The sequence below is a fragment of the Gavialis gangeticus genome, unplaced genomic scaffold, assembly GCF_001723915.1.
Source record: "Gavialis gangeticus isolate Ggan-Ray unplaced genomic scaffold, GavGan_comp1, whole genome shotgun sequence".
In the NCBI taxonomy this organism is placed as follows: Eukaryota; Metazoa; Chordata; order Crocodylia; family Gavialidae; genus Gavialis; species Gavialis gangeticus.
The window spans coordinates 44607681-44621759 of NW_017728998.1; the positions used below are offsets into that span (position 1 = coordinate 44607681).

General features: G+C 48.0%; 2 protein-coding genes and 1 long non-coding RNA gene across 7 annotated transcripts in view; 2 read left to right on the forward strand and 1 right to left on the reverse strand.

The window, feature by feature from the left end:
* FUK (fucokinase) overlaps positions 1 to 5308 on the forward strand; it is a 47092-nt gene extending 41784 nt beyond the window's left edge. For 3 of the 4 annotated variants that reach the window (XM_019505820.1, XM_019505818.1, XM_019505819.1), the window contains exons 23-24: positions 2401 to 2624; positions 3200 to 5308. In XM_019505820.1, coding sequence (XP_019361365.1) covers positions 2401 to 2624; positions 3200 to 3325 — 350 coding nt within the window. In that variant the 3' untranslated portion in view covers positions 3326 to 5308. Of the gene's footprint in view, positions 1 to 2400; positions 2625 to 3199 lie in introns of those variants that run through there. The other variant, XM_019505822.1, reaches the window with a different exon arrangement.
* Positions 5309 to 5857: 549 nt separating this feature from the next.
* Positions 5858 to 7700, forward strand: LOC109289671. Its single transcript, XR_002095443.1, has 3 exons — positions 5858 to 5943; positions 6259 to 6269; positions 7689 to 7700. It is a non-coding gene; the product is annotated as an uncharacterized LOC109289671 (long non-coding RNA).
* Positions 7051 to 14079, reverse strand: part of COG4 (component of oligomeric golgi complex 4) — a 49186-nt gene continuing 42157 nt past the window's right edge. For both annotated transcript variants that reach the window (XM_019505825.1, XM_019505824.1), the window contains 7 exons: positions 13814 to 13876; positions 11883 to 11999; positions 10055 to 10147; positions 8934 to 9017; positions 8368 to 8469; positions 7710 to 7838; positions 7051 to 7426 (listed from right to left, as the gene is read on the reverse strand). In XM_019505825.1, coding sequence (XP_019361370.1) covers positions 7292 to 7426; positions 7710 to 7838; positions 8368 to 8469; positions 8934 to 9017; positions 10055 to 10147; positions 11883 to 11999; positions 13814 to 13876 — 723 coding nt within the window. In that variant the 3' untranslated portion in view covers positions 7051 to 7291. The remainder of the gene's footprint in view (positions 7427 to 7709; positions 7839 to 8367; positions 8470 to 8933; positions 9018 to 10054; positions 10148 to 11882; positions 12000 to 13813; positions 13877 to 14079) is intronic.

Below are 14079 nucleotides of genomic sequence, written 5' to 3' on the forward strand. Positions count from 1 at the left end.
AGGCTGCATTGCATGCTGGGAGTTGAATTTGGCAGGGAGCAAACCTTCACAATAAGGGCAGCTGCCATCTGCTCCATTTCGAGCCCATTCCAGGGAAGCCTTAGCTCTCTGGCATGCCAGCCCTGCTCTGAAGCCTTTTGTGCAGTTCCAGGTGGCAATGGGAAATCAAACTGGCAGAGCAGGGTAGGGCGAGAGCAGCAGGACAACATGGAGTGTGGAGCAATGCATCAGGTCCAGACCTCCAGAGTTGTTGGAGCCTGTGGGCAGCTCCTGCTGTGGCATTCTGCTTATGGAATGGATAAACTATTTGCTCGGCCTGGCATTTCAAACCCAGGCAGATCTGTACAGCTCATCAGCTGACCAGCTAGCTGCCCCAGTCCATTCCCCAACACCTTTAAACTGGGTGCTTGGGCAAGTCCCACACAGACCACAGAACAGTGATTCCAGCTTCTGCTGTGGGGGCAGTAAGCATTCCCACAGGGGTGACACCTGATGGAGGAGCTGACCACGTGTGGTTGAGTTTTACTACTGCATTAAGAGGCTGCAGCTTCTGAAGAGTGAATGAGTCGGAGGGAATTCACACAAGCAAAATGCTTGGAAGCTGCACATGAAACCTGAGCAAGCTATCTGCCTTTGGTCAAGCATGGCAGCACCTCACAGCATCTGTGCTAAAATTCAAACCATACCTGTACCAGAGAACTCTGAAACCAGCCTGTCTCCTCCCCTCCTAGAAACACTAAAGGGCTGACAAAGTCCTATAGAGAGGTGAATTGATGCCTGTGCTGCTTGTGCCTGTGCATATATGCATACATATGTGCACACACTTTCTCAAACCCTAACTGAGATACGGCTATTTAAGTGGAGGTGATTAACCACTGATCAGCTTCCTAAGAGATTCCATCACTTGGGATCTATCTGTCAAGGCTGCTTGGAAGGTAGGGCAGGGCAGCACTTGGACTAATTGGTTCAGAGTATGAGCTTTCACAGGTAACAAGATTGTATATAAAAAGGAAAGAGACACGGGATGGGGACACTGGTAAGAGAGATACTAAGTGGATTGACTAGATTAGTTAAGATGAACAAGGTGGTTAACACATGGAGTAAATGACTAGTTCAGAGAATGGGATATGAATCTAGATTTCCTGTTGAGACCATGGTTGATGTGGTGCAACCTGTGGATGATTTTCTGTTTCGCAGTGTCATGTTTCAGGGCAGTCCCTGCATATAGCTATGCTGAGATGAGTGATGGAAGGTCCAAGGAGGTTAAAGTGTTTCATCACAGGGCTTTGTGTGTTTCTCAGGTTGATGCTGAACCAGCATCCATTTGTTCTTGTGCAGGGATTTCCCTGTTTAACCAAAGCAGATTGCAGAGGGGTACTATAAGGACTCTTTCTGCCAGTCCTTTCCTAGCATCTGCTGACCTAGGTTGTTGCCTACAGAAGCTTATGCCTCTGTGAACCAGTTGGTTTCTAAGCTGCAACCCTACCCTGCCATCAGACTAATGTGGCTAACCACCTCTGCACTCAAGGTCAGGATTATTCTGTAAAGACACCCCTGCCACCCCATGCACACACACATACCATAGACTCTAGTAATGACTGCTAAGGTTATTGGAAGTTTTTCAGCTATTCAAATGTAGACTGCATGATAAGATCAGTGCTTCACAGCCCTACAATTACTAATGCAGCTACCATGCACAGGTTCCTGTCTGTTAAAACTATACTATACTAATGCAGGGGGTCCTGTTTGTCTTGTACAATGTACAGATTTTAATTTTAACATAAAATGTTTAAATGTGCTGTAGCTTGGTCACGAGCTCTAGACATGAGGCAGGAAGCCCTGGGGAAGTTTCTGTGCTCCTATTATGCAGGTCAGAGTAGATAATCATCTTGGGGCCTTCTGGATATCACCGGGAGTGCCAGGTTACTGACTGCAGAAGCTGTATTGCTGATGGCCATAATAGCAGAGGCCAGACTCTGGCTCTTCAAATTACAGAGCAATTTCGCAAGTCAGCAGCTGCCTCTTCTCAGAAGCATGGCTCTGGAATCAGAGAGAGCACAAGGGTACCACACAGATTTTTTAAATGTATTTTTTTTTAACTACAGATGTACTGAAACATTAAAGGAGGTGCAATATTTCCCCTTCCCCATGGAAGGTTATAAATATACAGGCATGATTAAGAGAGGCTCTGGCACAGGAGCAGTGATGCATTTCTGCACTGTAGAACAGTGAAGAATCAGGATAACAGAGTAAAATAATTCATAACTGATAGAAGCAGCAGAGTAGACCCAGACTCTGTTCTGTGTAGGTTCAGAAAGGTATAACAGGCAGGACAGGGGACAAAAAATTGTTGCTGTCTTTGTCTTGACTGACTCTTGGAGTTCTTGCTCTCTTCTCTAGGTAACCTGCCTTACCTTGGTGACTGTCTGAACCGCTACTGGCAGCAGAAGAAGTGCATGGCCCCTGGTTGTGAGCCTTTAGCAGTCAGACACATGATGGAGGCTCTTCAGCCTTATGTCTATGGGCAGAGCTTGGCCGGAGCAGGAGGTGGTGGGTTCCTCTGTGTCTTAACCAAAGAGCCCAGGCAGAAAGAAGCCTTGCAACACATTTTAGCTAAAACAGAGGTGAGACATGAGCAAAGAGGTGTGCCTGTCCACTGTTGAGGAACTTGAGCTGTGGATGGCTCTGCATTGTCTTTATATTGGCATAGGTCCCAAGCACAGCAGCAGAGTACAGATTACAGAACCCTTCCCTGTGCAGCCTGACAGGAAATGAAGACGGAGGTGGAACTGAGTGTGCAACTCATCCTCAGTACACATGTGCTGCTGTAGCACCCCTCAGTCATTAGCTGTTCAGAGGGGCTAGATAAGGGATGAAGGAAATGCTCAAGCCAGTGGTGTTTAGCCTCCTAGCCCTACAAACCAGGTGCATAATACAAGGCCAGGCCAGAGGCTGGATCTGGCTCACAGGTTTGGTCTGTGGATACAATCTGGTGTGCAGGCCCAGCCCTGCATGTTGGATCTGACTGCCTGCCAGCGTGGTCCTACCTGCATGCCAGATTTGATGCTGCATGCAGGGAGACCTACTGGCTGGATGACATGGCCTCACAAGCCAGAGGTTGAGCACCCCTGCCCAAAGCCATTACTGCATTACAGCACATTTCCTGATGAGACTTTAATAAACTAACCCTTTGTTCTAGGGCCTGGGGAATTTCAGCATCCATACGGTTGAAGTTGACACAGCCGGTTTCTCCATGCAGCTTGTGGGGAGTGACCTGAAATCAAATGTCCATGGAGGGGGTGAAATGGCTCACAGGGCCCTGTGACTGCCTGCAGCCCTTCCCTGATCTTTACATGCTCCCAGTGAATATTCAGAATGCAACCCTTCCATGATATGGAAAACCTGCAGTGGGATTTGCCACCCACAGTAGCTGCTGCCTTTCAACGCGTCGACTTCCAGTTTTGATAGCAGCAGCCAAATGCATCTTATGGCTGTTGAAGTGTATGCATTGCTGCCACTGGCTGAGCCAGGAAGCCCCCTTCTGTTAAGACATGCTAAATTAACACTACAAGAGTTGGGCACAGTCATGGTCAGTCATGCTCGAGAAACTCTTCACTTCCCCCTGCAACACTAGGCTGCATCTACTGCAGTAGGGGCCAAGCTTTTTGGCAGGGGTGCGCAAATTAGCTCTGTACCTCCCCAAACTCCTGTTCCCTCTGCCTGCCCAATCAACTGCTCTGCTTTCTGCTTCATGCTGTATCTGCCACTATGTTCCCTTGCTACATACCACACACAGACTGGCATGTCACTTGTGGCACCTGTGCTATGTTAGACACCCCTAGTCAACGTAGCAAAATGAAGGCGTGAATACTGCTTGGGGTATACCCATCAAGCTTGCTTGGGTAACAATAGCAAGGAACAAGAGTCACAAGCTAGCAACCAGAGCATTTACTATGGGCTCCCAAAAGGCATGCATACTGGTTGGTAGCTCATGCTGGGACCGCTTTACTGCTATCATGCTTTACTTTGCTGCATGGATGTGCCCCAACCACATCACACTCCATGCTGAACCAGCAGCCTGACAAAGCTGCGTCCTCTGTATCCTGCTTGGGAATGGACCTACCCACTGGAACTTGAGCCAGAGAGAACAGGACTAGCCTTTGCCACGAGGGTTACTTTTCACCAAGCCTTCCCATTTAGAAGGGGGCAGAAGAGCAGCTTTTCCTTCTGGCAGTGGGATTAAACCAGTAGGAAAGAAGGCAGCTTAATGGGGCTAATGAATGTGTTAGACTGGTATTATGAATGGTACAGTATGTTCTGACACAGGTTCTCATGACCCTCAAGGTGAGAGAACAGCAGCCAAGCCCAGCTGTGTGGCTGTTTTCTGCTGGACACTCCCATTCCACCAGCTGTAACAGCCCAAATCTATGCCCATAATGAAGGCATGGAGCTCTTTCCTGCTTTGATGGGTTCAACCTCACTTCCTGATATTTCCTGGAAGGAAACAGTGAAACTGTCCAAGTGTCTTAGAAAGGGAGCATGTAAACCATTTTATTTCTGTAATGAGATGTCACTCTGTCTCCATTTCTTTGACTAAAAAGATATCCTGTGTCCCCCTGTGTGGGTTCCCATACAGCACAGTGTCACACTGCTCCTCCCCATCCCTGCAGCAGACAGCCTGCATTCTTCTGAGTGCTCCGTAAACTTGAGTCAGGCCTAGCCTTCCATGCTGGAGTACTAGGCATTGCAGGAAGGCAGAGATGGTAAAGATGCAGCTAGTCCTCTCCTTCCCCTGCCTTAACCATTTGCAAGCTATGCGGCTACTGGACTACTAGCTTAATAAAAACTTAACTCAGGCTCCCTTGAATGAGTGCAGTGCCATCTGCAGGGGCAGTGGTAGGAGGCACTTTCCTCACTGGAGCACAGTAGAGATGCGAGACATAGGATAAAGTACATACCAGAGCACAGAAGGAACAGGCTTTTCCCCTGTTTACCATCCAGCTGCCCTGTAGACCAACTCTCCCAATTCCTCCAACCCTCTACTGTTACATATTACACCCAAATGAATGCTGCCCATCTCTGCCTTTATTTACTAACTTATTTCACAGGGCACAAACAGGAGCAACCACCCTGCTCCTTTTGTAAACTTTACCATCAGCATAAATGTGATTTTCAAACAAGCCCCAAGGAAGCTTCACCCACTGGGACCATTATTAAGAATGAAGCCTCCATCCATCAGCCCCCGGGGCTAGGGAATGAGCTCTCACAACTATAGTAACCAAGGTGTCAACTAGCAGCACAGAAAGGGGAAGGGGACATGAGTTACACCGTCTAGGAGCAGGGCAGCACCAGATATAGGCGTATGGCCTTCAAGCCACTCTTCCAGTGGTTCCACAGAGTTAGAAGACATCAAGTACTGCTTGAGACTCCTCACAGCAGCAGCAGCATGTAGCACTACAGCACTGTGGTCTGTGGAATCTGCTACATTGGGGCAGGCAACATTTTTTGGCCAGAGTGCTGACAAACCACAATGCCTACCTTGGACAGTGCCAGAGTGCCAGCATGCCAGAAAAACAAAAGGGGGGGGGGGCAGGTACATGGCAGGATGCACTGCGTCTTAGTATAGTCAGTAATCATAAAAGTTGCTTTTTTTCTTTACAGTAAATATCAGATCTTCTAAAAATTCTAAACCTGGCAACAATAAATAAAACTTCATATGCTACCTTTGCTTTTGTGTATTTGTTAAGCATGTTATGAGAGTGAGAGAAAGGAGACAAAAAAGAGGGGAGAAAGAAGGAACAGACAGAAGAAAAGAAAACAAAAAAAGGAGAGAAAATAAATAAAGAGGGTGCTGAGAGGGAAAGCCTAGCCAGGGCTCAGGCAGCACCAGGGCTGGACAGCATGGGGAGGCATTGCAGGAAGGCTGGCCCAGCAGGGCCCGCTGTGGGGCTCTGCAGACTCAGGCCATAGTGGGGGCACCCAAGGGCCCTTGAGGTGAGGGCTCAGCCCAACCCACACAGCTCTGCAGGAATGGGGAGCAGGCAACCTGTCTGTTAGGGGACTCCGCCTGGCTGAGGCAGGACACCGAGTTTGGTAGTCTCCCGGTTCAGCTTCTGTGTATGCTGGGTACAGCATGAGTGGGACAGAGCCTCTGAAGCTGCAGGAGCGCCCCAGGCTCTGGAAACAGTTGTTGGAGGCAGTGCTTGGTGCTGAGCCAGCTGGGAGCCAACAGCCCTGCACAGGACCTGGCCCACTGAGGGGAACTGTGGGTGGACAAGGCCAGGGGCCGAGCAGGCTGGGGCAGCTGTTCTCAGGAGCTCCCACAGCCAGGCTCTTGCACTGGGGGCAGCTCCACCCTGCTCACGCTGCACCCAAAGCCGCCCCAAACCCGGCATCCTGCCACGGCCAGACAGCACCTCACAGGCAGGACAGCTGTGACCCATCCCTGTGAAGCTGTGCAGGCTCAGCCCCACCTTGGGCACTGCTGGGTGCCCCTACCCACTGCAGCCCGAGCCCACAGAGCCCCAGGGCAACCTCACTTCCCACCCAGCGCCTTCCCAAAGGCCTCCCCCTATACCTGCTTCTCCCTGAGCATCCAGCCCCAGTGCTCAGCACCCTGGTGGGATAGGGCATCCATCTGCCTGAGCCCTGGGCTTCCCCATCCACTGGGAGCTGTCAGGGACTGGGCTGAAGGGCGCAGCCCAGGGACAGAGGGCAGGGTCAGAAAAAAACATACTGCATCCCTGCCTGTGTTCTCCTCGACTACCCCTGGTGCCTGCTGCAGTGCTGAGACTTGCGGCTGCTCTGGATAGCCCAGAGCAGCAATTTAAAAAAAAGAAACCAAACAAACAATTTCCTTGTACACCTCCTGGCGTGCTGGGGAAAATGTCTCTGCATGCCACTACTGGCATGTGTACTGGGGTTTGCCAATCCCTGTGCAACTCGAAGGGAGAGGAGGGAAGGAGTGAGACAGGTGCTAAGCAGTCCATAAGAACAGACTAATTCTGTGGTAGTAATGTCATGGTGCTTCAATAAGGAGCTCCACTTGTATTCTTCTGTTCTTGAGATTTCACTGCAGCCACAGTGGACAAAAGGTAACCACATGGCTCTTCAGCATCCAGTTCTTCCCATCCCCAGGAAAGTCCTTTCGTATCTGCAAAATGGAACATGAAAACAGACACCCAAGGCCAGCATGTGACACAGCTGGCATCTCCTTTGGCTTGTGAATAGGCAGGGTAGCATGACCAGAGGCTGCTAGTGTGCAGGCCACGCTGCATGTCCGAGAGAATCACTATAAGCGCAGCCTTTTAATGTCCTCGCTACGGAAGTCGATTCGGAGGGCTAGCACTTGTCGGACCTCTGCTGGAGTGAGGCGCCACGTCAGGGGGCCTGAGTTTGGACCCCAGTAATCCAGGATTTCCGTTACCTAGAGAAAGAGGACAACTGTGGAGCTATGGTAAGCAACACAACAAAAGCATCCCCTGTACCCAAGGCTATGGGTATGTCTATGATCACAGACAATCCAGGGAATTATGTGGGATAATGACTGTCAACAGCTCTTGTGAGCTACCTCAGCTAGTGGGCAGGTGTGGGAAGCTCCCAGCCTCTCCCAGGCCATGTGCTACAAAACCTGGCTGTGCTGAATATGTCTTCTTGGGAGCCACCTGGCCATTCTAACCCCACTAAAGCAGGCAGAGAAGGCAGCTCACCCTTTCCAGATTGAGGATAGTTGCCATTTGGGAAAGACGAGCAAACTTGTCTCGGATAGTCCAGGTGGTCACTGTGGTGAGATATGCTATAAGAGATCTCAGCTCCTTGTCAAACTGCAGGCCACCAAGCTGAGGAAACCAAGCACACTGCATTACTCCTCTTCAACAGGCACATGGTTTTGTGATGCCAGATGCACATGCACAGATGTCACCCTTCAGAGGGGGAGGATTTCAACTACACCCCTGTCTCAGGGGCTGAAAAGTAGGCACGCACTTGTAGTCAGGAACTCCTTAGCTGGAGCTGAACCCTCTTTATCTGGAAGACAGACACTCCCAAATGCTTCCTTCTGAAGCTTATGCTTCAATGAAGGCTCTTTTCAGCTACCTTAGCCTGGTCAAAAATACTGTGGTCATGGAGATGGGGAGGAAATTTGACACTGGCTCAAAAGGCCATATGGCAGCAGGATCCCTGATGTCAGGGCCCAGTGCCATTAACAGTGGGTGAGCAGATGTGTGACTGAGTTCCAGATATGCATCTCTCCCACCCTCATCCTCACGCCTGTCACAGGAAGCAGAGTTTGAGACCAGACTCTCCTGGGATAGCAGTGAAGACAGGATGCTGCCATTTAAGAAAAGGAAAACACCATTCTTTGCTTACCCTGCTAAAGGTGGATTTGAGAACCACTTTCTCCAGTTCAATGGCCACAAGACTGGTCATCAGGCTAGTGAGGCTGTCATAGATCACAGGTGATAGACCAGCCTAGAAACAGAAAACTAGGTCACTATCAGAACAACAACCAGAGGTTAATGGGCACAAACACCAATGAAAAAGTTTTGGGGGTTTTTTTGGTGGGGCGAAGGAGGGTGGGGAGACCCTGCCCATTCATGGGCCAAAGGAATTGCTAGCTCTGTCATTTCTATACTGACTGAGAACAGCTACATTCATGGTACTGACAAGCAGGCTTAAAATAATGGAGTCAAATGACACCAAAACTGCACAGCACAGCCAGAGTCTGGACTTCAGAAAAGCTGTAGGATAATACTGATCTCTTGGGCTTTCAGTACTTGGAAGGCAAACCAAAGAGCTGACTTTGGGATGTCTGATACAGCAAGGTGAGGAACTGGGGGACATCTCTCTCCTTTCACCAGAACCAGGGCCATGACATCTTGGTTTGCAATTTTCTGAGTACGACTGAACCAAAACCTGACACTGCCAGAGCTCACCTTGAACTCTGCCATTTGCTGTTCAAGGTTGACGATGAACTGCTGGACCCAAGGGTCGTTAGCTTCATAGTCGTTGAACTCCTCCTAATATTGAAGAACACAACAGAGGGTTGTTAACTCACCCCACAGCTATCACCCACCACTGCCCAAAAATACTTTCATTTGTAGCTTCCTTGGATGCTAGAGATGTACTATTGGCACCCAGCTGGCTCGCCAACTGTCCCCAGTATCCACACTGCATTGTGATGTGTGATTTCCTCCACAAGCCATGAGAATACAAGCTGGGTCCAACCTTGGCATGAATTTATGTAGCTAGCACCCCTATTAACAACATATGTAGCTATACAAGCCAAAGATTATTTATGGTCGTGCTTCAGAGTATAAGATGATTGCTTGTAGGGTGTAGGACTCCCAACCTTCCTTTGCCACGTACAATAAGACAAAACTGAGCAGGCATCTTCCAGTGAGGAATTCAGGAAAATATAGGAAGAGTCTTTCTGGACCATTTAAACACAATCCACTGAATTTAGAGACAGTCACCAACCGAAGGAATCACAAAGCCACTATTTCAAACCCCCACCCACAACCATAAGGGACTATATCCAAATGCCACAAATGCCCTATAACATTCCACAAGTAAAATCTAGGGTGATGAGGGCAATGCATCATATACAAGGCAGGCCTACTTGGTTCAGTCTAATCCAGTACAGCTATTTAAGCAATTAACCACAAGGTAAACCCCTGAGACACTGGCACAGAAAATCATCTGGGACAGGCAAGGGGTACAGAGTAGATATTCCTTTAATGCATATACTGGTCCACCCCATGCAGACCAGGTATTATTACGCATTTCATTACTGGACATTGCTGGCATCAGAACTCTTGGACTGTAACACGTCAGAGAAGAAATGTCCCTGCTGGGGCAGCATTTCACTCCCTGTGTTTTTCCTACATCCTTCAGTCCAGGGGGGGAGCAACTTCCATGCAATTTCTCTGCCTGCCTGCATGAAACTAAGAGCAGGCAAAAACGCCAGGACATGAAATGCATCAGATTCTTCTGACCCTTCCCACCACTGTATCAAAGCCTTACAGAACTAAACATTCCAGGAGCATTCACTTACCTCCTCAATGTTATGGGAGACTGAAAGGAACAGGTTGATCCAGGGCTTCACCTGGGGTTTGATGGCTGAACTGTTCAACTCATTCAGACCTTCCTGAGGAAGGAGAGGAGAAGCACATGTCAAACAAATGAGCACAACTACATGGCAGCTAGCAGACAACAGCCTTCACTCACAGCTGTGAGCCCGCTGCACTGATGTTACATTGACATGAGAAAGCAAATGGAGAAGGGCAGTGACCTGCAGACTCAAGTGACAAGTTTGGTGCAGAGTAGAATGGAAATGAGTTCTGATGCCAGGTCCCATGACCTTGTGGCCCAGGGGCAGAAGGGCCTCAAGATGGGTGGGGGAGTTTCACTAACTGAACTTGCCAGTTTCCTGACTCACAGATAAACTTTAGAGGCTCACCCATCTACCATTTTCTGTTCCCAGGATGGTGGCTTTCTGCCAGCAGGAGGGAGGTGTCCTGCATGCTTTCCACAACAGTACGAGTGCAGAATACTGTTGGGGCCAGGGAGAAGGAGAAGGCCAAGACCAAGTGCCAGTGGATGCTCCACCTCCAGCAAAGCTTTGTTCAACAAGAAACGTTTAGAGCAATGGATGAAAGAATAGTTACCCCTCATTCTCACAGAGGCTCCCCCAAGAGCAACGTTCTGGAAATTAAATGAACCTCACACGTCACTGCAGTGCTACACAACTCACTAAAAATCTCCCCTGCCAAGAAGCCCCCAGCTTGACTCCAAGGGACTTCAGGCATATTCACCAAGTGAGAAGTGCTTCTTGTCAGGTACAGACTGTGGCTGGCATTTAACAAAAGCTTTTAATTAAAATTTTAGTGGCTCTGCTGGCAGCCACCTTTTACTACTGAAGAGGGATATTTGTGACTCAGGCAATGTGGGAGGCCACTGACAAGGGACTCAGTTGCTCTCCATCCAGCTTTAACTAGACTACTTTAGCATCAGACAAAGAAGTTTTACTACTTAAACAGGGACCATTTTGTCATATTATTAGCCTTGGACCTCAAGAGAACCTGGCTGCTGAAGGCAACTGATTACAATAACTGCAAAGCAAGATAAAAACATGGTTTTGCCCTTTACTACTTCTCTGTGAAGAACAGAATTCGCCTCAAGGGCTGTTCGTATCAAGTTCTCTTTTGTTTGGTTACCTTACAGTGGAACTATCAGGCCTCCATTTTCCTTTCCTTGTTAGGGATCTCAGAGATCTCTGGAGGACCCGATCAGAGATACCATATGAGACTGTAATCTTAGCTACAACTCTCCCTGCCCCCAAGTGAGGGAAGGGGATGCTGAATATCTTAATAAGGGAGCAGAGATGCTGGTTCTCAAGTGACATCTGGGGGATACTGAGGAACAAGAATAGCTGCTGCTCTGATTATAAACCTTATGCCAACATCATTACTCAAGCCCTTAAAACATCTGCCGTGGTGCCTTATGAAGAAGCAGCTACAAATGGCACTATTAAAAATACTGCTCCTTTAGCTGCCAAGACAGCCTTTCTTCAACTAACAGCAGTAGTAGAGGGGGCCATGTTCTTCCTGGCTCTGCACCTGGCATATGTTATTCCTCAGCAACTAGAAGACATCCCTCATATTCAGACCAGGGTGTATGCTCCTATGTCAAGAAGACATGGTAGCTCCCCTCAGCATCACTTCCACCAGAATGACTGAACTCAAGGTTAGAGCTAGCACAGGCCTGGTGCTGAACCAAATTCATCCTCTTCTGATGATATCTGAAAAGCAAGCCTGGTTTCTTCTACTTGAGGGCACCACACAGACAATTACAGCCTGGCTGTAACAAAGCAAGAAACTCACCTGCAGGAGGTCTCTGAACTTGTTGGATACTGCAGCCATGTCAGAGAGGCAGCTGTCAATCTTGGCCTGGGCTTGCTCACCCCCAAAGCCTTGACTAAGCAGCTTGGAGCAATCACTCTGCAGGACAAACACAGCCATAAGCAGACTGCAGGTTATAAATAAAGGACACTTGAAGCTCACTGCATTCTGCTTTGAGAATGCAGACTCTTTGGGATGGAGACTTTTTGTTTGTTTGTTTTCTGCTTGCCTGGTGTCCAGTGCCATGGGACCCTGTTCTATGACTGGAGCTACTCCCATGATAGATCCTGCAGTAGCACCTCATGCCCTGCCCCCTCCCCCCTAAGGATTTGGATAGCAATCTCTAAGAGAGGGATAAACAGAGCAGAGGTGAAGCAATTTGCCCAAAACCATATAGCAGATCAGTGGCAAGGCCTATAAATCAAACTTTCCCCCTCTTCTTGGCTTTTTTGGTGTTTAGAATTCTTTTATAATTTTAAAAAACTTAGGACTTCAACAAGATCATTTCTGGCCTGGATGTAGGCTTCAGCCAATCAATCTTTTCTTCCAGAAAGCTGCAAGCCCAAGTCTCCTCTTCTGGGCCTAATGCATCAACAGCACAAAGCTCTCTTACACTGGATAATTACTATTGCCACTAATCAACTGTACTTTAGTAGCACCTCAGAGCTACAGTCATAAACCAGGATCTAGCTGTACTAGATGCTGTACAAACAAAAGGCCATTCTGCCTTGGAAAGGTCACTGGAGCTTTCCCCAGCATGTAGTCTTACAAGCCGACTGTTGATATCGGCCTCATGTTTGGGGTAGGCACAATTTTGTGTGTGCTTTTATGCCATCTAAGTACTTGACTGAATCTGCAGATGAGCTGCCTCATCATCCAAGGTTCTCTTATCCCATTTCTGCCTTCACAGTCTCTGACTTCCATCACTATTTCTCTCCTTATATTCAACCCAATGACCTATCCCTAAACAAAAAAATGCTGACTAGCATGAACACATCTATGGAGAACACACCCTTCACAGGTCACTTAGGTCCATATTTAACATTAATCAACCACATGGCCTTTATGAAACATTCTTCTGCCTTTCTATGACCCCACACACCATCTTTCTTGCATTTGCTAATTGCATAATCTCTTCAAAGGATAACTATCCTCCCCTCTGCCACCGAACTAAGCCTTCTGTAAGCTCCATACAGCATGTACTATATTTTACATGCTAAATATTAATTCTTCACCCTTCAGAGGATGGAGTGACTTAAAAAAAAACTGGCTCACTGCTGGTTTTACAGTCAGATTTTTTTTTCCCGATTGGCCCACCGGGCTACCACAGGTGGGGGGAATCCTTTAGGAGGAAGCAACTTTGTATATACAAACCATTTTGTTAAGAAACAGGTGATCTAAACAGAGCACAAAGGTAATCAACAGAAGTGATACTGGAGGGCTGGAAAGTGAAAAGTAAAGAATGATTGATATGACAATGCATTCAGCCTAGAGGACAGAAAACAGACCTGGAGCTAAACAACAATAATTCTTTTTAACTTAAGAGCAGAACAAGCACTAACAGCCCAGAGCAGGGATTTAAGTTAACCCGGGGGGGGACACGACTTAGAAACTGATGAAGCAAAAATTACAATCATTGTAGATAATGACAGCTAACTACTGACATGCTTTAGGGAAAAACTGCATTTAATTTGCTGGCATGCTGGGGGGTAGCAGTTCCATCCAGATCCCATTATTCTATGAATGGATTCACCTGATGATAGAGTTAGACCAGCAGAACAGGTCACCCCAAGCCAAGATCGTGGGTAAAAAGCTAAACTCACTCAGTAGAAACCCTGAATGCTTGCTCAGCTGCATAGGCAAGGAGATTTGAAGCCTGGTTATAGGAAGCCAATAAAGAATCCAGAAAATACCTCCAAAGTCTTCTTTAGGGTCATGATGTTTTCACTGCAGACTTCTACATTGTTCAGGGTCACCTGGGAGTAAAAAAGAAGCAAAATCCATTAGAAATTCAGTACGTAAAACTATATACACATACATGTGGAAGGCATGATAGATTTCCCATGATGTCCAACATACCCTCCCCACACCGCAGTTTGAGTATTAGCACATTCCCTCATTCTGTCTGTCACGCTGCTGCCCACTTCTCCCCAGGTCGAAAATGACCCATCCACCACCA